This window comes from Carassius auratus, chromosome 14 (assembly GCF_003368295.1).
Source record: "Carassius auratus strain Wakin chromosome 14, ASM336829v1, whole genome shotgun sequence".
Lineage (NCBI taxonomy): Eukaryota > Metazoa > Chordata > Actinopteri > Cypriniformes > Cyprinidae > Carassius > Carassius auratus.
The window spans coordinates 31,983,630-32,010,196 of NC_039256.1; the positions used below are offsets into that span (position 1 = coordinate 31,983,630).

Consider the following 26,567-nt stretch of genomic DNA (forward strand, 5'->3'; position numbering starts at 1 on the left):
TTCTGGCTGTCCTCGAAGGAGTTATGGTTGACGAGCCCAGCTGTATAGAGAAGTTGTGATGAATCAATGGGTTAGCTGGAATCACCAGGAGTTCTGTCTTCGTAAGGTTAAGCTGAAGGTGATGGTCATTCATCCAGCTAGAAATGTCACTCAGACAGGCTGAAATGCGAGCAGCTACCGTCGGGTCATCAGGCTGGAATGAGAAGTAGAGTTGGGTGTCATCAGCATAGCAGTGATAAGAAAAGCCATGCTTCTGAATGACAGATCCTAAAGATGTCATGTAGATGGAGAAGTGGTCCAAGTACTGAGCCTTGAGGAACCCCAGTAGCAAGGTGGTGTGACTTAGAAACATCACCCCTCCAAGACACACTGAAGGATCTGTCAGAGAGGTGGGACTTAACCCACAGGAGAGCAGTTCCAGAGATGCCCATCTTTCTGAGGGTAGACAGGAGAATCTGGTGATTAACAGTGTCAAAAGCAGCAGACAGGTCCAGTAAGATGAGTACCGAGGATTTTGAGAAGAGAGAAGAGCAGTCTCAGTTGAGTGGGCACTTTTGAAGCCAGATTGGTTGCTGTCCAGGAGGTTGTTCTGTCCAAGGAACATAGAAAGCTGGTTGAACACAGCCTGCTGTGTTCAACCAGCAGAAGAAACAGATAATTCTTCTGCACAATCTGACTTTGCTGCAACCTGGAATTGAACTACTGGTTCTATCTGGTCAGAGGAGAACTGGCCCCCAACTGAGCCTGGCTTCTCCCAAGGTTTTTTTTTTTCATTCTGTCACCTATGGAGTTTTGGTTCCCTGCCGCTGTCACCTCTGGCTTGCTTAGTTGGGGTCACTTCATTTACAGCAATATTGTTGACTTGATTGCAAATGATTGCACATTTGCACAAAAATATTTAAACTGAACAGAGATGATGTCATCACTGTATTCAATGATGAACTGCCTTTAACTGTCATTTTGCATTATTGACATTGCATTGCATTGATTTCCTAATTATTGTTGTTCAGTTGCTTTGAAGCAATCTTTTTGGTTTAAAGCGCTATATAAATAAAGGTGACTACTGGTCATAGTACCATTACTGCTGCCATGGTTGTGTCAAATCTTAAATTAAATTAAGTAAATAAATAAATATATTTAAATAAATAAATGTATGCATTTAGCAGACGCTTTTATCCAAAGAAACTTCCATTTTTACCAACCATGTGTTCCCGTGGAATCAAACCCCCAACCTTGCGCTTGATAAGCAATCCTCTACCAATTGAGCTACAGGAACAAAATCTTATTGATGCTTTGGGCAGAAAACTAACAGTGTGCTCCAGAGTTCCATTGTGGGGCCAGTTTTATTTTCTTGGAAAGGATATCAAAGAAAAAAATGAGAAATTAAAGACTTGTTATTTATACATATGCTTCTTCCATAGTATAGGAACTTGAGATTGAATTTAATTCATTGCAGATCTATTAGAAGTGGTGAACACCTCACTTCACTTCGGGGACTTTTCTAAACTTCCTGAAAACTTAAGTTGTTAAGCTCCTTGTGAAAATAGCAATCTTGAGAACACCATATTGACCAATTATATACTATCAAGAAGAATAAAATATCAAATATTCCTTTTATATGCAAGATTATTGAAGGTACTTTATTGAAGGTAGTCTTTAATCAGCTGAACAAATACTTAAACTCAAACCTGTACAATTTTCAATCTGGTTTCCGACTGCATCACTGCACAGAGACAGTGCTCATTAAGATAATAAATTATATTTGCTTTAATTCTGATTCTAGCAAAATATCAGTGCTGCTACTATATCTTAGTGATGTGTTTGACACTGCTGATCATAACATATTTCTACAGAGAGTGGAAAACTCTCTGGGTCAGGCTTTCTTGGATGGTAATCAAATGGTTCATGTCCTTGACGTGGAGTCCCACAAGGCTCAATTATTGCACCGCTCTTAAGCCTGTATATGCTTTCAAGTCAAATAATGAGAAAGAAGCAAATTGTCATTCACAGCCAGTGTTGGAGAAATTACTTTTAAAAGTAATGCATTACAATATTGCGTTACTCCCTAAAAAAGTACATTTTATGGAAATTAATGCATTACATTACTTTTGCATTACTTTCACGTTAGATTTTAAATATGGGCAGGGCTTGATTGTTTTTGATATAAGACGTTCTATTTATAGCCAATGTAAAATCCCTTTCACACCAAAAAGTCTAATGAATAAACCCCAGGCTGAAGGAAAAGTTAATTCACATCTGTACATCAGAACACATGAGAAAAAAGGTATAAAAAGAACACTTTTCAGCAATAAAAAAACAATGAAGCACAATTGTTTGTTTATCTAAAGTCATTTTTGTTTATTAGTATGGTTGAATTGGATCATCAAAGGTCAGCAGCAAAGACATTAGTCAATAAAATAAGATTGGATACATTTGTCTTATTAAACATATTTAATTGCTCCAGGTTATTGAAATCGTAGTAAACAGACAAGTTTAAACACCAGCAAACACAAAAGAGGAGAGAAGCTAAATCATTATCCAGGGACGTGCAAAGGGTCAAGGCAAGCAGTAAACAATCAGTAATCAATGTAACAATAGAAAGAGTTTTGGGCAGGCATAAGGCAATCAGAAAAAGAGCAGCAGTCCTAATGCACAAAGAGATCAGACCTGGAAAAAAAAAAACTCTCAGAAATGTACACGGTGCAATACAAGACTTTGCAATGAGGGACAGTCTGAGAGCTGTTTAAAAAAGTCCACTAATGTGAGTCAGGTGCAGGAACAATCAGGGCCAAGTATGTGAGCAAGTACTACTTTCCAGCCTCTCTGAGATCTAGATCTAGTTGTACAGTATGTAATACTCTGTCCGTGTCTGTTCTGTCTATGGTCACTGAATTCTCTCAAAATCTCAGTACCCTCAATGTACATCTCTGTCTGTTTATGTCCTGTTATTGTCACTGTACGTCTTAGTCACAAGCATTTCAGTGCCCACTTTTCTCCACTGTTAACTATGCAAATGACAAATAAATGCCTCTTGACTCATGTGTGTTGTCCGGATTGAAGTTCAAAACTTTGTAGAGAGCTCCCTCTAGTGGACAGTGGGAGGTACAGTGGGAGTGTCGTTTGTGACACTAAGGCCGGTGACACACTGGCTGCGTGGCGTGAACGTGATGTTTCTGCTGCGTCAGTTGTGTGGTGGCTGCTTCGCGTTTTCTGTGTCTTTACACACCAGAACCGTATGGGGTGTGGTTTGTGCATTTGCTTTGCAAACTAAACAATCATCTTCATAGTTAACATGGGAGCCGAATTAAAAACGGACATGCCACGCAGCTGAAACGCTTGCGCTATGCATCCAGTGTGTCGCCAGCCTAAGTTTGATTTTCAAGTTTCAAATAGGCGGAGATAACATCACAGGCTCTGACGTAAAGCCAAAAACTCTGATTTCGCTGTCTACATGATAAAACTGCAACCAGAGTTTTTTGAAAATCCTCACCCTGGCAGGAGTTTTCAGAAAAGTTTGGTTTCATTAACCTGGCGTTGCAGTTACTACGTGTGGGCGAACATCCAAACAACATAGAAAAAGCTGCCATTTTAAAAATATTCATGTGGACAGGAACTGATTACGTTACTTGTTAAGCATTACTCCCAACACTGGTCACAGTTACAGTATGCTGATGATACCCAAATTTACTCGGCTTTATCACCAAATGACTACAGCCCCATTGACTCCCTCTGCCAATGCATTGATGAAATTAACAGTTGGATGTTCCAGAACTTTAATTGTGTTTCAAAACAAAGATGATGTTGAATGCACACCTTGACTCTAGGGTCTAACAACTAAAAATCAAGTCAGGAATCTTGGTGTGATTCTGGAGACAGACCTTAGTTTCAGTAGTCATGTCAGAGCAGTAACTAAATCAGCATACTATCATCTCAAAAACATTGCAGGAATAAGATGTTTTGTTTCAAGTCAAGACTTGGAAAAACTTGTTCATGCCTTTGTCGCCAGCAGGGTGGACTATTGTAATGATTTAAAATGTGTTTTCTGCATTTTAGAATAATTTTGGCTTGTATTTTATCATTGTTTTTACATAAACTATTTTCTTAATTTATATATGAAACCTATTTAGTTGGAAAATGAAACACAAAGCAACCACAACAACATTTTGATGATAAACCTTTATTGTTTCAGACCAGATGTAATTCCAGCTGCTGCAGTGGGACAAAGAGGTTTTGCTGATGCAGAAGAGCACGAAGATGTATAAGAGGGCACATTCTTTTTTATATTTTATACATGACATTATGAGTGAAACTATTTAATATTTGAGATTTCTTAAACTTTTGAAATATTTTTCACAATAAAAAGTCAAGGGAAATGTTTGTTACCATATTTTAAGAAAGATCCACATCAAAAAGTTACTTTTTTTTTTTAAACTTAAAAAAAAAAAAAAAATTAGTTTATGCATGGTCTAACACATTCTATTCCGCCTTCATTATCAAAATGAATCATCTGTAGTTTTTTTCACCTGCTCCTCCGTCGACGAAGCCACTCACATGCAGTTTGTACCCATCAGCCTCGGAGGCCACAGAGAAAGACTTGTACACAGCGTAAGCCTTATTCCCATCAAAGTCCTCCAAATCTACTCTGAGTTTATACTGATACCTGCGCGTCAGCTGATGAACAAACTCTAAACCTGTAAAAATGAAAAAAAAAAAAAACCTTAAAGGAAACTGTTTTAATAGCTTTAATAACAAAAATAATTAGCATTTATACTACAGTCCTGATGAAATGTCCATGTTTTCCATGTCTTTGATTGATTCATCTTTTTCTTTTTGCCTTTTTAAGCCCAAAACATCACAAAAACTCTCACCCAGCCAGTGTTCGCCGCCTTTATTACCAAAACCCCATTTATAGCTCCTCCACGACCTATAGAAATTCACCTCGCCATCCATTCGCCTGAGAATTACCTGAAACATTCAGAAATCATTCATTGCTTTCATACATCACATCATTTCATGTCATTCATCTTTTAAAAATATTTTTTAAGGTGTACAGCCTTTTACAAGCTTTGTTTTCCAACAAGTTAAAAAAATATACTTTGTGTGATCTCTGAGTGATATCCAATAGATATCCAATAGATATACAGAACACAAATAAAAGATCTGAGCAGGGGCGTAGCCATCTTTTCAGAAGTGAGAGGGACAGAAATTATATATATATATATATATATATATATATATATACATATATATATATATACACACACATTTCTGTAATCTATATAGCCTACCAATCAACAGTTTTTGAACTGTAAGATATTTTGTTTTTAAAGAAGTATCTTCTGCTCACCAAGCCTGCATTTATTTTATCCAAAGTACAGCAAAAACAGTAATATTGTGAAATACTTTTATATTTAAAATAACTTTTTTCCCTATTTCCCTTTTTTTTCAGTATTCTTTGATAAATATAAGGATCCAAAGATCAGCATTTATGTTAAATAAAAAGCTTTCGCAACATAATACACTATATCATTCAAAAGCTTAGCGTCAATATATAATTTTTGTTTTTTGGAAAAAAATGATAGAAATTAACAATAATACTTAGCAAGGATTCTTTTGTGGGTTCGAGTCTCAGGCCAGCAACACCACTGCTGCCAGGGCACCGCATCATAAATGATGATGACCACTGCTCCGGGTGTGTGTTCACTGTGTGTGTGTGTGTGTGTGTTCACTGTGTGTGTGTGCACTTTGGATGCGTTAAATGCAGAGCACGAATTCTGAGAATGGGTCACCATACTTGGCTGTATGTCACTTCACTTCACTTTGAATTGATCAAAAGTGATGATAAAGAAATACTTTTTCAAAAGACTTCTATTTCCAATTAAATGCTGTTCTTCTGAACTTTCTATTGATCAAAAAAACCTTAAAAAAATATACTCCGCTGGTTTGAACATTCAGCTTCGAAATCTCAATAAATTACATTTTGAAATATATCCAAATAGAAAACAGTTAATTTAAATAGGTTAGTAAAAAAATTTCAAATTATTTTATATTTTTTATCACATAATAAGGCAGAATAGTTTATATTCTGCAATAAAAGCTATGTCAATTGGCACTGCATTGTTCATCCTTTATTTATCACCTGCTGGAGATTACTTGAAAAACCATATATTGTTGCAATCGTATGTTTAATGTATTCGTGTTTGCAAAAGTTTCTGGGCTTTTTTTCTGTGTAAAAACTGTTTTCATACAGCGATAGCTGGACGCTTTTGCCCATATTAGGATTTTCCTGAAATGACTTTCTGCGCGAGAGCGCCCTCCGGCTTCGAGTATGAATGAAACGCACACTGCAGGAGAGTTTGCGCTCTGTGATGTCCATCTCGCTGTATTCTGGGTCCGAATTAAATATCAAATCATATGTATAGTATCCCGTCTCTTTGAGTTTAAATCTATATTTATTCACACCAGCTCTTGAAAACCTCTATGAGAAAAACTTGACAGAAAAAGTGCGGGGGACGAATTTCCATGATATTAGAGGGGGGAGGGGGCGGGGGGGGGGTGGGGGGTTATGGGCACGTCCCCCGCTTCCCCTGCGTAATCTAAGCCCCTGGAACTTGAGTGACTATCTGATAAATAGTTTATTAGAAATCATGATGTCATTCACACTGGGGAGCATCTTATAATAAAATATCCTTTAAGCCCCTTTCACACTGCCATTCCGGCAAATACAGGGGTAAAGTGTTCCTGTAATTGTTCCCTGGTCGCTAGATTTGGCACTTTCACACTGCCAGTGATGACCCGGTATATGTGCGTGCTTTCACACACAACCCCAGAAGATCCCGTAACGACACGTGACATCAGCGCGTGACGTGTAATGTACGAGTCGACAAAGCTTGGCACGTTATACTTTAACTGAAGCAAGCAAACGATCTCTGCGTCAGCGCGGAAAGTGAGGAACTAACTGATCTCTGCTTCATTACAGTTTGCACATATGTTTTCGTCGCGAATGTTGATCTTCCTTCAAAACAGCCGGTAAAAAAGTCGCGCGCTAACGCGCGTCATCACTTCAATACCGAATTAGATCTGGCTTTTGTTCAGACAGCACTCGTTCCGGATCGATTACCGCAATGTTACTATGTCCCCGACCCGGGTTCGATTCGGTAATCAATTCCGGGACATGGTTGCTTTCACACAGAAGGCGACCAGGCAATGTTACGGGAATATTGCGGGTCCGACGTGCAGTGTGAAAGGGGCTTTAGTGAGATAAAACACATTGAAATGCTTACAGTCCAGGGTCCTTGGTTATTTTGTCCATCAGACTTCATCTCACAGTAGACCTGCACCGGTCCATCTATTGTGGTGATGGTGTACACGCCACTGGTGCTATATCCACTCGCATAAATCTCAGAGCAGTCTTTGGTACGAAGAAGATCAGATTTGACCACATCAGTGCCCATCAAGACGGGAAACAGAGCAGACAAACACAGCAACACCTGAGAGACACAAACTCAAGATCTGAGTCTGATGATCGACGTCTGACAAAATCACACTCACATTCTCACAGAAACTCACAATCATGTTAGTGATCATTGCTTCAGACGTCCAGCTCAGAGGATCAGATGCACCTGAAATACAGTTCAGACAAATACAGTCCCTTTATTGCAGAATAAACATGCATTCTGACATTTTCTGAAATAAGATACATCATTTTCAAAATATCCAGAATCAAACTCACCATATGCGCTCAGAATCTTGTGAATGTTAAGGTGACAGATGTGCCTGTATATATCATTCTAACCATCAGGATCCTCCTCTTTGTGTGACATAAAAAAAAATAAAAAATCTTTATAGGATAGCCATGGGGTTGATTCCATAAAAGGACAAGTTTTTGTTCATTTGGCAGCCTCCTTTTTAATCATCAGAGGAATTTAAAAGGACATTTATCTTTTTACTTTTATCTGTTTGCAATCAACACCTCAAGAAAAAAAGTTAAAGGGCTAGTTTATCCAAAAATGAATATTTTGTTATCATTTATTTACCCTCATCTTGTTCTGAACATGTATGAGTTTCTTTATTCTGTTGAACATAAAATAAGATATTTTGAAGAATGTTGGCAACCAAACAGATGTTGGTAGCCAATAGAACTGTCTCTTTAAGAAAGCCCTTATTCTTCATTCAGTCATATGTAAAAGTAATTTTTTTTTTTTTTTTTTTTTTTTTTTAGCTTTAGCTGTTTGTCTGAATTTTCATGATGACTTTATGATTTCACATACAAAAAATATGATGTTGGTGACTCTAATTGAGCACCATTGCAGTGGGATGCTTTTGGCTTGCTTTTAATGCTGTTAAATTGAAGCAATCTATGTGCTTTACCACAATAATGTTAAGAATTAAATGCATGGTTATCTTTTCAGTGCACATTAAAGTTGTGTTCAATTTCAAAGGAAAAAAAAATGGAGAGAGAAAAAGTTGTGCCATTAGCAGATAGAATATGAGTTGCTTGAGAAAACAACAGGAAACTGAAGTTTCTTCAGACGGTTTGATTGTCATTGTGGCCACCTGTTACCCAAGATGAAGCCTGCAGCATCATTTACCCAGCTAACAAAAATATTCTGAAAATGTTTTGCTAATATTTCCAGTTAAGATATAAAAACACATTTTAATGTTGTCTCAACATTCAAAAAAAAAAAAAAAAGAGAAGTGTTTAAGCACATTAAGGAAACATTCCATTTTAGAATTTTTGCAAACATTACAGGAATGTTACTTTTGAATGTTTTATGAACTGCATGAAACAAGTAGTAACATTTTTGTTAGAACCTTGCCACAACGTTCTGAGAATGTTTTCTGTTAGCTGGGAAGCAGTAGGAATATACTATAATCTTATACATTATATTATTTTACTATATTAAGTATGTAAGAATAAATGATGAGGACATTGAAGATCTCAAAGAAAATGTTTATTGCAGCATTACCACCTGTAAACTGGAGACATCCTTTGAGTGCAAAATAACATAATACTGAGTATCATCTGCATGTATAAATAAAATATAATAGGACCCAAAATTGAGCCCTTTGGAACCCCATACAAAACTGGTGCACAAGATGATGAATATTTGCCTCTACCGAGAAGGTCCGATCCTTTAAATAGGATACAAAGCAAATTAAAACACAAACTTGAATCCCATTTTGCTGTAAATTATTTAAAAGAATTCCATGATTGAGTGTGTCAAATGCTGCAATGAGGTTCGGCAAAATTAAAAAAGCACAATTGCCGGAATCGACAATCAACAATAAGTTGTTTAATACTTTTAGTAATGCAGATTCTGTACTGTGTTGAGGTCTGAAGCCAGACTGATGTTTATAGAAATTACCATTTTCCTGTAGAAAAGAAGAAAGCTATATCAGGTAACCTGAGATGTCCCAGAGGTGAGTGAAGTTTGCACAGTTTATTCAGTCCCAAAAACAAACACAAACAGCCGGAACACTGTCGGGCTCTGGACTGGGGCTGGGACTCAGACTCAGAATCATAGCTGCTAACACACTCACAATCTACGTCAAGTGAGAGGGCTACAAGCACGTCACACTCACATTAAACAATTCCCGGACACAGAGGAGAACAAAAACAGGACAAGAAAAGTAGGCAGTGCAATCAGTGTGAAGACACAGAACAGGTGCGTGCGCAGGTGCACAAACGCCAGCTGTAACAGGGATCAGCCGAAAACAATGAGAAATGAACAATAGGTGAGGAAAAGACACCCAATGGAGAGTAATCAAACCTGGCTCATGACAGTGACCCTCCACAGAGGAGTGCCCCCTGGCACTCCCGAGGAAGAGGACTGGTGCGAGTGAAGGAAATCATTGATTGGCAAGTGGTCCAGAACGTCCCGAGCTGGAATCCAACTCCTCTCCTCAGGACCATAACCCTCCCAATCAATGAGCCCTGACCCCGGCGGCATATGTCCAACAATCTCCAGCAAATAGAAGGCCACCAAAATCGTTCACTAATGGATGCGAGGATTCCTCTAACCCCAGGATGGATAACCAGTTTAGAAAAATGACCCCAGCGGAGAACGGCAGATCGCATGGGCGGAGGGACAAACAATAGATCAGAATGGCATCATCTGGGAACAGAAATACCAGTAAGAGTGATTTTGACTTGTCTCTCGATTCCCCAAGAAACTCCTGCTATCACGCAACCCTCCGGTTGGATGGGATCAGCAGAAGAGGTGTCCCCAGTGGAGCCGTACTGTCATGAAAGAGCACCAGGCTTAGTATTCTTTGATCTGGGTCTGTAAGAAATAGTAAAGTCAAAAGGTCCGAAAAAGAGCACTCAATGAGCCTGACACGCAATCAACCATTTAGCCAACCGGATACATTCAAGGTTTCTATGATTCGTCCACACAATGAATGGAACAGAGGAACCCTCCAACCAGTGGTGCCACTCGCCTTAAGCCAAACGAATGGCAAGAAGCTCACGGTTACCGATTTTGTAATTTTGTTCGGCAGACAAGAGGTGGTGCGAGAAGAACGGGAAAATATGGACATTATTATGAGTAGGGGAGCACTGAGAAAGGACAGCACCCATGGCGATATCTGATTCATCGACCTCAACAAAGAATTGTCTGCGTTGTCTCATGAATTTTTTCAGCCTTAACAAAAAGTTTGTTCTCCAGTATGGACTGCAGGATACACCAAACTTGATGGACATGCACCGCTGGAGACACAGAAAAGATGAGGATGTTCAGTATAACTACTGAAGACCTCCCGCAGATAGTGATAGTCCTCCGGCAATCCGGACAAATCACCAGGCTCCTCCTGCATCTCAGAGACAGCAGAGACAGGAGACACAAGACATTGGACATGACAAGACAAATTCCAGTTAATTTGAGGATTATGTTGAACAAGACAAGAATGACTATAGGGGTAATGGTAGAATGAAGAATAGAAAAGGAGATAGTCTTTTGGTGGTTGCCTGAGATGGTGAGACTCACCGCTACTATGACAAAGTGTATACCAGGCAGCTCACTGCCATCTAACAAAAACACAGAAGTAGGGTCTTCAAGTTTAAACAAAGGAATCTTCTTTTCACAAGCGTTCCCTTTTAGCAGACAAACAGCCACTAGATTGGCCGAACACCTGCAGTACATATAGAGATGATGGAGAAAACAACGCTGACATTCAGCAGGTGGGATGTGAATGCCGGTTATCTGCATAGACTCAGGAAACTGGGCGGCTTTAAATGAAACGGTAGCTGGTCCAGGCTGGGGTGGAGACAGGGCTTGCTGGGTACCATGGGCACGGCATCGAAGGTCAACACGCTTCTCCAAAAGGATTGCTAATTCAACCAGCTGATCAAAGGCAACGGGGACCTTGCGCATAGATCTCCTCCTTGATTTCAGGACACAATCCTTCCAGGAAACATGCCGTTAAGCTGGGCTCATTCCATTCACAGGAGGCTGAAAGGGTACGAAACTGTATGGAGAAATCAAAAACTGAACGCCCTCCCTGATGTAAGATCGGTCTAAAACTTTACCATCTTTTCCTGGAACGAAGCGAAGGACTGGCAGCATACCGCCTCCGCCTCCCAGGTTGCCATGGCCCAGTCTCGTGCTCTTCCTGTCAGCAGAGAGATAACAAATGCAACTTCCGCAAGGTCGGTCGCATAAGTTGTGGGCTGGAGAGAAAAGACAACTTCACATTGAGTTAGGAAGGCCTTGCATTCAGTGGGCTCAACGGCATATCTTGGTAGATTGTTCACTCTTGATTCTGGGGCTTAGCTGAGAGGCAGAGAATCTGAGAGCTCATGACGGAGGAATTGAAAGCGGTGAGATAGATCCGTCACTTGAGCAGTGAGCTCCTCCTAATGACGGCAGAGCATTACCCCCTGCATCTCCACAGCGGAGCGAATTGGTGCATCCTTCGCTGGGACCATATTGTTCGTCCAGTAATTATATCAGGTGACCTGAAATTGACCCAGAGGTGACTGAAGTTTGCACTGTTTATTCAGTCCAAAAAACAAACACACAAACTGCCAGGCACAATAGAGATAACTAAGGATCATACAGCTGCTTCGTGAGTCACAGATCATCGACTCAAGTGTAAACCAACTGGAATGAAGCATAAACCAGCGGAGATTGTCCAGGCGGACAGATAGTGGCCAGACTCAGAATAATAGCTGCTTACACAAAAACTGCGTCAAGCGAGAGGGTGAGAAGCACGTCACATTCACATTAAACAATTCCTGGACACAGACAAGAACAAAGAACAGGGAGAAGTAGGCAGCGCAATCAGCATGGCGAAACAGAACAGGTGCGTGCGCAGGTGCAGGAACGGCAGTGGTAAACAGCTGAAACCAATGATAAATTAAAAATTTAAAGACACCCAAAAACAAGTAGGGCTGTAGTACTCACTCGAGACATTTTTCTATCATCTCGGACTTGTCTTGGACTCGTTGGTGTTTGCACTTTGACTCGCCAAATGTTCTCGTTGGTCTCGACCGAGTCCAGGGAAAAAAAAAATTCTTCTTTAAAACAAAACCATCATTTGCATGATGTCGCGATTGACTCTGTAGCCTGGAGTCTGCTGTTGCTGCTCTCCATGAAAACGCAGAAGTTTCAGCAAAGAATAAATGGATTTCCAGCACTAAAAAACCCTTGCAGTAGCTCTGCTAATAAATTCTATAATAAATGGCTATACTTGTACAGCTATGATCAGCTGTTTCTCCATCTAGGCTTAGCATATTTTTTTACAGGAAAGGATGTGTATGAGCAGCGGTGCACTTGCTACGTTCTGAAAAGTTTAGATGTTTCTAATTAAATTTTCTACCTGTTAAATTGTATTTTATTTATGTCTACACCTTAGCCTTAAACTTACCCTTTACAATAATTAAATACTAATTAATGTTGTACAGTATAGGGGTTGCAAGACAACTGATTTCTACAAGTCGATTTTTTATTAAAAAAAATAATTAGTTACTCGACTACTCGTGGTTCATGCTATTGTAAAAGAAAACACATTAAATATGTTTTTTTAATCAATAAACGCTTATTAATTTTTAGCCTTATGCAACAATTTCATATGTAAATTTTCATGTAACAGCCAGTATTTGTATTTGTATCTGTAACAATCAAAATAATTTTCGTAAATGCATTCAGATACAACGTCGCACAGTTACTTGATAAGACCGTTATGACTTTTTATCTTTTTTTTATAGTTTTCACTTAACAAGTATGTCATGTTAAACTAAAATAATTATTACAGTTTTTCTCAAATGCTAAAACACAAAAGTCAATCCTCTAAACCAAATGACCAGTTGTCTAAACAAATTTACTAAATCTAGCCATCATTTTCCAATATCATAAACACATTTCACATGAAGACACAATTCACAAAACACAATCCTCCATTCTCATAAATCTTAACACATTTTTTTTTACTAAAACACAAGTTGCAAAAGAACTCTGCTCATATTCTCAAATGAAAGCTCATGTGATGCAAAATGCTTGCCACAGTCAGCAATATTTGAACACAATGAACACACCTGGCGTCATTCATTGCACACAACAACTCAAAATTTAAGACACTTGTTGCTAATGCTGTGTCCACATGTATAAAAGCAAGTTCAGAGTGCACAGTTTGCTAAAGATTCCAAACAAACACATTGGATGAAGGCAGAGTCAGGGGAAAAGGAATTTGAGTCAGAGGAGGGAGAAGAGCTGGCCATGGAAGAAGAGGAGCAGGCCAACGAGGAAGAGGAGTACAAATCAGTGGAGGAAGAGGAGCAAGCCAATGAGGAAGAGGAAAAGGTCCAGGAGGGAGAGCAAGACAACCTTGCACCATCATTACGGACGATATGCGAGCAACAGTCATTGATCATGTCATTGTCCATTGCATGAAGCAGGACTACGAGTCCGTCCAAACCTGAGTAGGTTCACCATGGCCACCATTATCAGGGCATTCAGACAACACAACAGGAATTTTACTCTATTGCTTTCTTTGTCACAATACAATTTTACAAGCCTGTGAAAGTAGTCTATTGGTTTCAAATCAGTTGTTACTGTATTGTAAAACATGTCAATTGACAAAACATGTTTCTTTCTTTAGAGTTGAAAGAATGCCACATAGAGGTGGGAGGGTTGCCATATTTACAGCGGCACAAGAAACCCTCATTGTGGATATGGTTTGTGAGAACAACCTCATCAGACTCTGGGAGATCAGAGACAAAGTCATTGCCGATAATGTCAACTTTGAGAGCATTGATGTCAGCTTGGCCACAATAGACCGAGTTCTCCAGTGCCAAAAGATGCGGATGAAACAGGTCTATAGGGTTCCCTTTGAGTGCAACTCTGTGCAACACAAAGACCTACGTTACGAGTATGTGCAAGTAAGTATACATACAATGTACGCTTCCACAAAACAAACCAAATCAGAGAGTGGTTAACCACCAACAGTAACGACTTTTTAAACGTCTGTCTGCCACCCTACTCCCCTTTCCTGAACCCTATAGAGGAGTTCTTATCATCGTGGAGATGAAAGGTTTATTACAGACAACCATACACTAGAGAGAACCTCCTAAGGGCAATGGAGCTGGCCTGTGTTGACATCCCAGTGGAGGCCTTCCAAGGATGGATTCGCCATTTCAGGGCGTTTTCCCGTGGTGCCTGGCAAGAGACAATATAGCCTGCGATGTGGACGAGGTGATGTGGCCCGATGCAGCTCAGCGACATGATGCCGCACAGTGATTGTGGTGTGAATAAAGTAAAAAAAAAAATAATCTTCACACCCTGATCATGTTTTCAAGAGTACTGTTGTGTGCAATAGATTCTGTTTTTGCATTGAGTTGTGTTACAGTAGTGTACATGCAGAATAGATTTATACTCTTCATATGAAACTCCCAAATCTAAATGCCTAATCCTCTGCAGAGATCTAAGAACATCCATTATTGTAAAGTTTCTAAAAATGTGTATTGGTTATGAAACAAATAACCTTCTCACAAATTGAGCATTGTAGTTTTCAATTGTTTTTCTGTAGTGTGTAATGATGTGTATAGTGTTTACATTTTTGAAAGCTTCGAGCTGCTCTTTTGGTGTGAAAGTTTGAGTTTTGAAGTGAGAAGGTGTGGTTGTGTTTATGTAACTTTAGAAAAGGGTGTTGTGTTTAGACATTGGGGAACATGGAGGAAACGTTTGTGAAATGTGTTTTAGCATTTGAGAAAAACTGTAATTTGTAAAATAATATTTAACATGCAAGCAAAGAGATGACATAACAAACGTTTAGTGATCATTTGAACATGACTGAATCCATTCAATGCGCACATTTTCATTAAGCAGAAGTCTTAATGTTTAGTGAACTTCACTAAACAAATGTGCATGTGCCGTGCAAAGCAGCAAAAGATAAAGATGCAAACATGTAGGTCAAATAGAAAATGTATCTATATCTACCCTGATTTTTAGCCTACTCTTGAGAGAGAACTGGTTTGGTTTTTGAGAGACTGAGACGCCCGGCTGTTTGTTTGGTGAGTGCGCTGCGCTTATTCCATTCATTAGTATCATATCATTGCCTTTTAAAAAAAAGAAGAGGCAACAGCAATGCAGTGTTTCATTTGGGCTCTTTTCATTCATAAAGTTTACATTCATTCACTTCACACCCGTGACTTTAGAGGTCTGTGTATAATATTGCGCTGATCCTGATATTGTAATCCTAAAATTCACGTCGTACTTGCACTCTTTGTATGCATTACGGTTAATGCCTACTCGAGTAGTCGATTGTTTCCGACAGCGCTCGACTAGTCTATGAAAGCCCTAGTACAGTATGGCAAATATTTCGCTGTATTTATGTGTGCATGCCCAGTAGAACCAAACATATCCCTTTCAGCCTTAACCACGCACATGCGTCATATCCAGAGCTTTGTGTGTGTGTGTGTGTGTGTCTGTGTGCGCTGCGCCAAGGCATCTTAATTTTTGACCCCAGACATAATGTCAGCAACAGCAGCATTATAAAGTAAATAAAATGTAAATAAATTACATAAAAATTATTTGACCCTACAGCTCCAAACTCAGTGTCCTTTAGAGTTTAGCTCCAACCCTAATTAAACACACTTGAACCAGCTAATCAAGCTCTAACTAGACACACTAAAAACTTCCAGATAGGTGTGTTAAGGCCAGTTAGAGGTAAACTTTTCAGGGCATTGTCCCTCCAGGATCTAGTTTGGAGACCCTTGTCCAACAGAGTTGCTTTTTGATCATTACAAATAATAATGTCAAATTATTTTCTTAGAATAGGAGATATGCTGTCTCTCCCATCACATACATTATCAGTAGTTAAGTATGTGATCTTGAAGAGGATCCTTTTTTTTCTCTCATTTGGTCTTGACTTGGACTCGAAACTTTTGGACTTGGACTTAACTTGGACTTGAACCTCTTTGCACTCGTTCTTGACTCGGTCTCGACTAGTCCTGGTCTTGGACTTGACAAAGCTGGACTTGACTACAGCTCTAAAAACAAGAGTAATCAAACCTGGCTCATGACAAGCTGATTAAACACAACCTCCTCCAAAACTTTTGATACAAACAGTACTTCAGAAATGGGACGGTAACTATTTAAAACTGTAGGATCAAGATTTATTTGTATTTTTTTTATTTTTTTTGAGTAGCGGAGGAGGGAACAATACATGATCTTATAACATCGATCTTGTCAGTAAAAAACGTCAAAGTTTTCACAGGCAAGAGATGGATCTGGATATAAATCAGACATTGGACTTAGTGCACTATTGTATTAAATAATATTTTTGGACTATGAGCATTTTGGGCAAAAGGATTAGAAAAATAATTTACCTTTGCAATCTTAACAGTTTTTGGATAGTGAATTAAACACTCTTTGACATTCTTCCACTTTCTTTCCACTTGACTCCGTTTCTGTCTGAACACCCTTCATCATTAAACCAAGGATATACACAACATCTAGGTTTTTTAGTTTAAAGGGGGCAACAGCATTAAGTATAGGCTATTTGAACATAGCCCATTAAACGTATTAACTAACTAGCCAGGATTAGCTCAAGACAGTTAGACTCTATTTCATGAGTTATAGGGGAAATAAAATATGCATCTAAAAGATGTTCACATATGGATGAGTTAAGAGAGCGAGTACACTAGCCGACCAAGGAAGGGTGTGGTTCCAAACAGCTATGTTAAAAATAATAGACTTATGATCAGACAGAAAAAAATAAAACTATTTGATACCTACATCACTAACTAAATTTGAATAATTTCTGTCAGTTTTGTCTCATTTGGCATCATTAAAATGCATTATATAAGCTGTATCTCTGCTGTTTACATGTTATTTGCTAAAGTTTTCTAAAGCTGCCAGTGACTTTAGCAGGTACAAAACAAAGTGAAATGAGCCATGACTCGCTGAAAAATGATCAAGATAGTCTTATCATCGCTAGACTGTTGGCATGATGAACTTGAACCACAACAATGACTCCACTTTTTCATAACGTGTTACGACCCAAAACCTACTTCAACTCGTTAAATCCAAAACATTGGCGAACATATAATAAAATCACAGATTACCGAAATTACGCCATAAAATTTCATCCAAATGCAAAACAAACAACAATTAATACAAATCCACAAATATTTTGTAATTAACAGAGGAGCAACACAACTAATAGTTAACAGGTAGGGCAGCTGTGAGAAACAGAAATCCTTGACTAAACCTAACCACCGATTAGAGTGTTATTAAAAGATTGTGAAAATGTTTAATACATACATCAAGTAAAAATTGAATCATAAGGACGTTCAGAGAATTCTGATCTTAGAATGTTTCCTCTCAATGTTATAAGACAGTATATTAAGTGTTAATAAAGTTATAAGAATATTTCATAAACATTAAGAATGTTTTGTCATAGGTTTTGTCATATGTTTAAATGTAGTATTAATACATTTATACAACTGCATAATGCTATGAAATTAATATGAAATTATTACTAGAGGGGGTATTTAGCACTGTATTAATGCTTCATTCCTTCATTATTAGTGGCATGAAAAACTATATTTTTTATTCAAATTGGGAATAGATTATAATGAGCTAAGGGCATTAATGTAATGCTGTAGCCTAAAGGCTGTGCTGACAATCAGGAGCCAATACTGATCCAAGGTACAAGTCATAAACTGTACCATATTGCACAGAGAGAGTAAAAATAAAAAAAAATAAAAAAATAATGAGAAGACAAATGAGGAGGTACAGAGCAATCATCCTCTCACAATAGAGACCATGGGGAACCAGATGCTCTTACTATCATCCCATTAGAAAGACATTTCATCCAACATTTGAAATACTTTGCTCTGACTGCAAAATATTAAACAATAAAACACAACTTCAATATTCATTAGGGGGGGGGGGCATGTATCTGTTTTAGATTCAATGTAAACATTATGCTTTGGCAATGCATTTTAACAATTGCCATGGCAAGATAGTAGGCTACATACTGAATTTAAAAAAGAGAGAGAGAGTGTGTGTGTGTGTGTATGTGTGTGTGTGTGTGTGTGTGTGTGTGTGTGTGTGTGTGTGTGTGTGTGTGTGTGTGTGTGTGTGTGTGTGTGTGTGTGTGTGTGAACAGCATGGCCAACATTGCGGTCCAGCGGATCAAACGGGAGTTTAAAGAGGTCGTTAAAAGCGAAGAGGTGCGTTTAACATCGACACACACGTGCGTTTCACATGACAGCTGTCAATCAATCATGCTTCATCATGATAAACACATGTGCATTTATTCACGTGAGATGAGTCTGATCCGGACCGAACCCGATGCAGCTGTTTAGACTCGTGCATTGATATAATGCAGTTTAATGTGTGTTTAATTTATCAGATGAGCGGTTTGAGGAATATTATGGGGTGTTTGTCCCGACGGGCCGAACCGCACTGCTAAACGAATCCAAATCCCCCGATCCGAGTCACATCACAGCTCTGCTCTCTAACGTTAAATGTGCCTGTTTAATCGTTTCCACAGTGCTTATTGTGTTGATACAGTGATTTGATGTGTGTTCCTGTGTATTTATGCTGTTATAAATAAAGTCCTGAGTGTGAATGATGATTAGCTGCGTGCTAACTGAAGGCCAGCTAGCTTCATAAACAAACACATTTTCTCATCGATTTAGACCAACGACTGATAATATTTGGGATCATTTATGCAGGCTGGCTGATTTGTGAACTTTTATTTAAGTTTTATCGAGATTGTGGTCTGATAGCATCGTGTAGCATCGAAAAAATCACGACGATGATAAAATTCAAGTGTTATTATGATTTGTACAAACACGCATTTTGTTTAAAAGGACCGAATACGTGCGATAATGTGTGTATCGAGTTTTGTGTGGAACTTTTAACCTTAAAACTTAAGCACAAATTATTTGTATTTACCATCTAAATATGAGATCCCTATAAATACTGATTAAATTATAAGTGTAAATTGGGTATAACACACTGTAATAAGCTGTCAGTGTGACTTTGTGAAGTGGCACAGCTGTCAACCACAAATAAAATAAAAATACAATAGAATTACCATTGTACCAAAACCACCAATATCACGTTGTATTTGTTTTGTTTGTTTAAGTACAAAGGAGTATAATGTAAATACCTTATTACATGATCTTTTCCTAAAATGATTTATATAATACCATCTCTGTACCACAGATACAGCATTTGTTTTTGTTTTTGTTTGTTATTGGTAGTTTAGGTTTTTTAGGGTAATTCTGGGTTTGTTTATTAAGTTTGTTCTCTTGATTTTAGATTTTGTCCATTTTTTGTCCATTTAAATTTCAAATGTTAACTTTAACATTAATTAAATGTTGGCGTTCCCAACCTTGGAACCTCAATCCAGACTTTTTATGCTCTCATTTTGGCAGAATTCTGTGGAATGAGTTTAAACGTGAACTATGTCAGCTGTTGACTAATTGTTCTGCCGCTTTATTTTCACAGACGAGTAAAAACCAGATCAAGGTGGATTTAGTGGATGAGAATTTCACAGAACTGAAGGGGGAGATCGCAGGACCGCCAGATACGCCTTATGAAGGTCAGAGAAAAGATGTTGTTCTGAACCGCTGACTGTGTGTTTCTGAAAACTTCTTAATTTTAATGTTCCCTCAGAGTTATGTGGTCATTAATTTTGTTTTCAAAATATTAGCACAACATTATTTATACTTCATTCATGGAGTGTTCTTTCCTGAAATGTTTTTAAATGTTACTAGTCATTCAGAATGTTCAGAGAACATTCAAAAGTAACATTCTTGGAATGTTCGTACGGTTACAATATGGAATGTTCCGGTAACATTGACATAGCCAAGTAAAACATGTTGTTGTTCTTTTTTTAACTGGATGTTTTAAATGTTCAGAGAGCACTTATGTTATAATTTACTGTGAATCTTTGCAAAACGTTAGCTGGGGTATGATGTTGATTTTATATCGTGCTTTGATTTTGCTTGACTTTCTGTCATGTTTTGCAGGTGGCAGATATCAGCTAGAAATAAAAATCCCAGAGACATATCCGTTTAATCCACCTAAGGTGAGTAACGAGACGATGATGTTCTAATGTCTAGTTAAACTGGGTTTGAGTTAAACATGTGGTCTGTATTCAGATGATTTGTGATATTAGGGTAGTGTTGAGGACACAAATACAGATACGTGCAGGAGACCTCGTACAAACTCAGTAGCCTTCGCGAGACAGAAAAGCCTGGACAAGCTTTATTTTACAACATCTCAAAGATAACACTTTATATATTATATACATTTCACTTCAAGCCAGTGTAATTTTAGTATCCTTGATATACTATAATAGTTTTTGTTGATATTTTGAATTAGATTGTATTTTTAGATTTTCTGTTTTCAATTATTATTATTTTTTTATATAAATATTTTAAGCATGCCTATACAGTTTCTACATTTTTATGTATTTATTTTAGTTGGTTTTAGTTATTTTAGTACATAAGTTTAAACTAAACAAAAATGAGAAATGTTGCCTTGTTTTTTGTTGTGTGTTTTTGTAATTTTATTATATTTTATTTAATTTATTTGTGTCTACATAGTCTTTATTTATTTATTTTAGTTTAATTAATTTTAGTTATTTTAGGACGCAAAGTTAAAATTAAAATAGAAATCTTGCCTTGGCAGCTAGATGAAATAAAATAAGTTAAAATTTCTTTATATTTTATTTTATATCATTTCAGTTAAATTCTGTAAAATCAGAATGGTTTAATGTTTTTATTTTATGGTTTTAGTTTTACTTAACTATAATAACTTTGCGACATGAATATTTTTGCACAGAAATTACTTCTTATTTTTATTTGTTAAACAAAATATGGCAACGATCTGTCTTAACTTGTTCCTAATTTAAAATTTTGATGAATCAAGAATAATTTTGTCACATTGTGACTCCCTGAATTTAAACTGAATCCCTAAGATTCACCTCTATTTTTGACTAATGTGTCTTTTAAATGACAATTAAATAACTATGCCTTTCTCCGCTGATGTTTTCCAGGTTCGGTTTATAACGAAGATCTGGCATCCCAACATCAGCTCAGTAACAGGTGCCATTTGTTTGGACATCCTGAAGGACCAGTGGTAAGATCTCACAGTAGAGAAGTGAACCGCAGCGAGCGCTGGAGCCGGAGCTGAAGCTGTGTGTGTTTCAGGGCAGCGGCGATGACCCTCCGAACAGTTTTACTGTCACTACAGGCTCTTCTGGCCGCCGCTGAACCAGATGACCCACAGGACGCTGTAGTGGCCAATCAGGTAGATGCTTCGGGCTCGTGTTGGGAATGTGCAAAAATATCAGTGTAGTGTGATCAAATTAAAGGTCATTAAAAGCCTTACATATCTTAACAAACGGCTTGATATAAAGGAATTGTGATGTGTTCTAATGTGATTATTACACTCCAAAAGGCAAAGATTAAATGAACTGAATGTTCATTTTAAAATAAAAATATAAAACAAAACATGCAGTAATGTAGATGTACACTCCCGTTATTTTTTAAGAATATTAAGCAGGGATGCAATAAACTGATGAAAAGTTTCAAATAAATGCTGTTCTTTTGAGCTTTCTATTCAACTGTGAATCCTGAAAAAATCAAATGTATCACGGTTTCCACAAAGTTTGATTTCTGAAGATCATGTGACACTGAAGACTGGAGGAATGATGCTGAAAATACAGCGGAGCATCACAGAAATAAATTACACTTTAACACAGATTCACACAGAAAACAGCTGTTTTACATCAGAATAATATCTCACATTTTTACTATATTTTTGATCAAGTACATGCAGAAGAGAGACTTTTAAAAACCTTTTAAGAAACTTACCAACCTCAGACTTTTGAAGAGTAGTGTATATATACCATCATAGTTTCTACTAGAAAAAAACATAAAATGACTTGCTAATATAAATAAGCATATTTTGAGTCTGATTTGGTCACTTCCTCTTTTAACATTCTTCATTTCCTGTCTGGCAGTATAAACAGAACCCACAGATGTTCAAACAGACGGCTCGACTCTGGTCACATGTTTACGCAGGAGCTCCCGTCTCCAGCCCAGAATACACTCGCAAAATAGACAAGCTCTGCGCCATGGGCTTTGATAAAGTGAGTAAATACACACACATTGAAGCTTGTTTTACAAAATAAAAAAAGGAAACATAATTGCAACATAATTTTATCTCATAATTTTGAATTTGCAGCTCACAACCTGTACTCTTCTTCCATATATTTGTGTATATAACATTTATTGCAGTTTATCAAAGCTGGAAAATAATTGTTACCAACTTTTCTTTCTGTAGCATTTCTGTTCCAAATATTTGTCCAAAAACATATGCACATGCTTCTGTGTGTGTGCTGTGATGTTGCAATGTTGCACACTATTCTGAAGGAGAGTAATTGTGATGCAGCTTGTGATTTTATGACAGTTTGTGCAGTAAGTATTTCCTCCACTCAGAATCACTGACGTCTGGATCTTCTCTTCTTCTCAGAACGCAGTGATAGCGGCGTTGTCGTCGAAATCCTGGGACGTGGAGACCGCGACAGAACTGCTGCTTAGTAATTGAGTCAAACCTGAGGGGCCAAAGCACCTTATCTGACACAATCCACACTACCTTCATCTTCATGAATCTCTTTTTCTTCATCCATCTTTTACCATTCCTCTGTTCAGAACAGTTCATCCCAAAGTGAAAATGGCGTCATCTTTATGTTGTTCTAAACTTGTCTGACTTTATTTCTTCCACGGGAGACTTTCAGTTGGATGTTCAGGCTGCTCTGTATCTGTACACAGAACGTCGGCTGGTGATTGGGCAGTAAAAACCTCCACACGTTTTCCTTGCACAAATGCAGATTGGTATGGAAGCTTTTTGAAAAAAATTAATCAATACATTGTCTATAAACAAAAGTCATAACTGCAAGATGTAAACTCAGAATTATTTTTTCCACATTGCAATTTTAAGTTTATATCTCACAGTTCCTCTAAACTGAGTTCCATTTTGAGTCGTATCTCAAAAGTTTATATTTCGTAATTCTGAGTTTGTCTTAAAATTCTTTAATTTCATCTCATAATTCAGTTTCAATTTCACTGAGTTTATATCTCAGAATTCTGAGTTTGTCATTGTCTCAAAATTCTGTTGTGTGATGTAATCTCAAAAAAATCACTATCACCTTAGTTTTTTATTCCGTGGCAGAAATGGGCTTCCATAGGTTTGGAACAACAAGAGAGAGGGAAAATTTTGGGGTAAAATGACAATTTTTTTCCTTTATATATTCTGCTCTCTCTTCTTTCGTTTATTAATTTTGGTTTGAATGTGCCTTTTTTCCTTCTTTCTCATAATAATAATAATCATCATCATCATCTCCCTCAGATTGGTTCTGCAATCTGACTCTAGCCCCGCCCCCTCAAACACACGCCCAATCAGCACTGTGGTCATTTATCTGGGAAGACATTATGATTACATTTTCCAAACTCCAGTCTCGCAATGGTTCCTTCACTCATAGATGTTAATCTCAAACAGTCAAGACAGGAAGAAACCCTCACACACAAATAAATAAAAGACGAGAGTTCTTCTGTAAATAAAGCTATTAAAGTCTGTATAAATTTAAGCAATGTGGCAATGCCTTTATTTATTATTGCTTTGTGGAAAAGTGAAATAAACACCAGTTTCATGGCTGAGCATGTGATGTTTGGATGATCTGTGTTTTTTATTGACTGCAGCTTCTGCATTCATAAAAACTTTCCTTCTGAGTATATAATATTAGCATAATGTATAGTGAGAGAGAAAATTTTAATTTTCCAATAATTTTTGGGAGCTGAAGGATTAAATTTCTAAAGAAGAGCAGACAGTTTAACTGTTCAGGACAAACAAGAGACTCATGAATAACTGAACACAAAAACCGCTGTGGATCATTTAGCTAACAACACAGTGTTAAGAATCAACTTTTGAACGGGGTCATTTTTATCAATTTAGCTATGAATGTTTTTTTCACTTGTGAGCTATATGTAAACATATGTTATGTGGAATATCTTATTCAGGTTAGTACTAAATAAAAAATAACGTATTTTGTATGATGCCCCTTATTTTGGCAAAATACCAAACCTACAGGCTATTAAAATCATGTTAACCTAAAGCTATAACAAGATTTTTGGTCCAAATTATCTTTAAGGTGTTTAGTAGTTTAGTTTGGTCAACACGGACAAATAAAAGTCGGTCTTAAATAAAGGCCTGGGAAAATGTGAAAATTTTGAGTCAGTTCGGGAATTCGTAGCGGGTTTGCGAATCATTTGTGTCAGTTTGGGGATCGCGAATCATTTGAATCAGTTCGGGAGTTCAAAACGGGTTCGCGAATCATTTGAGTCAGTTTTGGGGTCGCGAATCATTTGAATCAGTTCGGGAGTTCGTAGCGGGATCGCGAATCATTTGTGTCAGTTTGTGAGTTCAAAACGGGTTCGCGGATCATTTGAGTCAGTTTGGGGGTCGTGAATCAGTTCGGGCGTTCGGAGCGGGATCGCGAATCATTTGAGTCAGTTTGGGGATCGCGAATCATTTGAATCAGTTCGGGAGTTCGTAGCGGGATGGCGAATCATTTGTGTCAGTTTGGGAGTTCAAAACAGGTTCGCGAATCATTTGAGTCAGTTCAGGAGTTCAAAACGGGTTCGCGAATCATTTCAGTCATTTTGGGAGTCGCGAATCATTTGAATCAGTTCAGGAGTTCGTAGCGGGATCGCGAGTCATTTGTGTTAGTTTGGGGATCGCGAATCATTTGTGTCAGTTCGGCAGTTCGTAGCGGGATCGCGAATCATTTGTGTTAGTTTGGGGATCGCGAATCATTTGAGTCAGTTCGGGAGTTCAAAACGGGTTCGCGAATCATTTCAGTCAGTTTGGGAGTCGCGAATCATTTGAATCAGTTCGGGAGTTCGGAGCAGGATCGCGAATCATTTGAGTCAGTTTGGGGATCGCGAATCATTTGAATAAGTTCGGGAGTTTGTTGCGGGTTCGCGAATCATTTCATCATAGCTGTTTATGGATAGGCATTTTGAACTAATTTAGTAGCTAGTTCTAATTATGTTTTCCAAGCGTGTTTAGGTGTGATATATGAACTCGTATTTTTGTTTTAATGATGTGCCTTTAAACAGTATCAAGTATATTGAAAAACTAAACAAATCGTGCCTAAAAAGTGCATGCATCTAGGCTAATGTAAAGTTACATGATGAAGTCATACTAGTGCACGTGTGCATATTGAGTGCGTTCTGTCTGTGCATTATTCGGTGTATTTAAATGCATTTATGAATGCATGTGAATGATCACAAATTCAAGATATGGGGGTTAGAAAATCAAATGTATACCGTAATTCCTCAAATAAAAACCGGTAGTCAAATAAACGCCGGGCCTCTGGTCAACACAGACAAATAAAGGCCGGTCTTAAATAAAGGCCAGGGGGAAATCTTGTTCTCCAGTCAAGAAACCGGTTGCATCGGTTTTCGGATCACCAGTACACTGAACCGAGAAGCGTTTCTGAGGAGCTGATGATACTGCGCATGCGTGATTCAGCGTGAAGCAGACTGACACAGAGCGCGTCTGAACCGAACTGATTCTTTTGGTGATTGATTCTGAACTGATTCTGGGCTAATTTTATGATCTCTGTCCACTCCCAATTTAAAACGGGTTATTTAAAACAATTACGTATCAAACAGATGGAATTGGAAATAAAGGCCTGCCTCTAATAAAAGCCTGCTTCAAATAAAAGCCTGTTACCTTCTGCAGTTCAGGTAAATAAAGGCCCCGGCTTTTATTTGAGGAATTACGATATTCAGTTTTCTTTAGTGTGGTCATATAATGAGTAAATATTTTGATGTTGATCAATGTTGATGTCACTGGGATAACAAATCTAATTGCAGTTGTTAGTGAAAATGACAATAAAATGTTGCAATGATAAAATATTGCACTATATTAAAAGCTCAAATGTTACAAATAACTTGCAATATTGATGTTGTAATACTGGTAGCACTGATATGAAAATCTGATGATATATTTTACAAAAAAGTAACAATTCTG

At 37.8% G+C, this 26,567-nt stretch overlaps 2 protein-coding genes across 3 annotated transcripts in view; one reads left to right on the plus strand and one right to left on the minus strand.

The window, feature by feature from the left end:
* LOC113114360 (uncharacterized) overlaps positions 1–26,567 on the minus strand; it is a 575,280-nt gene that overhangs the window by 296,415 nt on the left and 252,298 nt on the right. The gene's annotated exons all lie outside the window — the stretch shown is intronic.
* LOC113114422 (ubiquitin-conjugating enzyme E2 K-like) lies at positions 18,534–24,195 on the plus strand. Its single transcript, XM_026281360.1, has 7 exons — positions 18,534–18,679; positions 19,968–20,061; positions 20,492–20,550; positions 21,523–21,605; positions 21,677–21,776; positions 22,492–22,620; positions 23,004–24,195. The coding sequence occupies exons 1-7, from the start codon at positions 18,617–18,619 to the stop codon at positions 23,076–23,078; spliced, it is 603 nt and encodes a 200-aa protein (XP_026137145.1). The 5' UTR covers positions 18,534–18,616; the 3' UTR covers positions 23,079–24,195.

Bases quoted from the DNA above. Each gene is read 5' to 3' on its own strand.
- LOC113114422 (XM_026281360.1), top strand. From the start codon at position 18,617: ATGGCCAACATTGCGGTCCAGCGGATCAAACGGGAGTTTAAAGAGGTC. The intron at 18,680-19,967 runs GTGCGTTTAACA...TTATTTTCACAG, and splicing joins AGGTCGTTAAAAGCGAAGAG to ACGAGTAAAAACCAGATCAA. The intron at 20,062-20,491 runs GTCAGAGAAAAG...CATGTTTTGCAG, and splicing joins GCCAGATACGCCTTATGAAG to GTGGCAGATATCAGCTAGAA.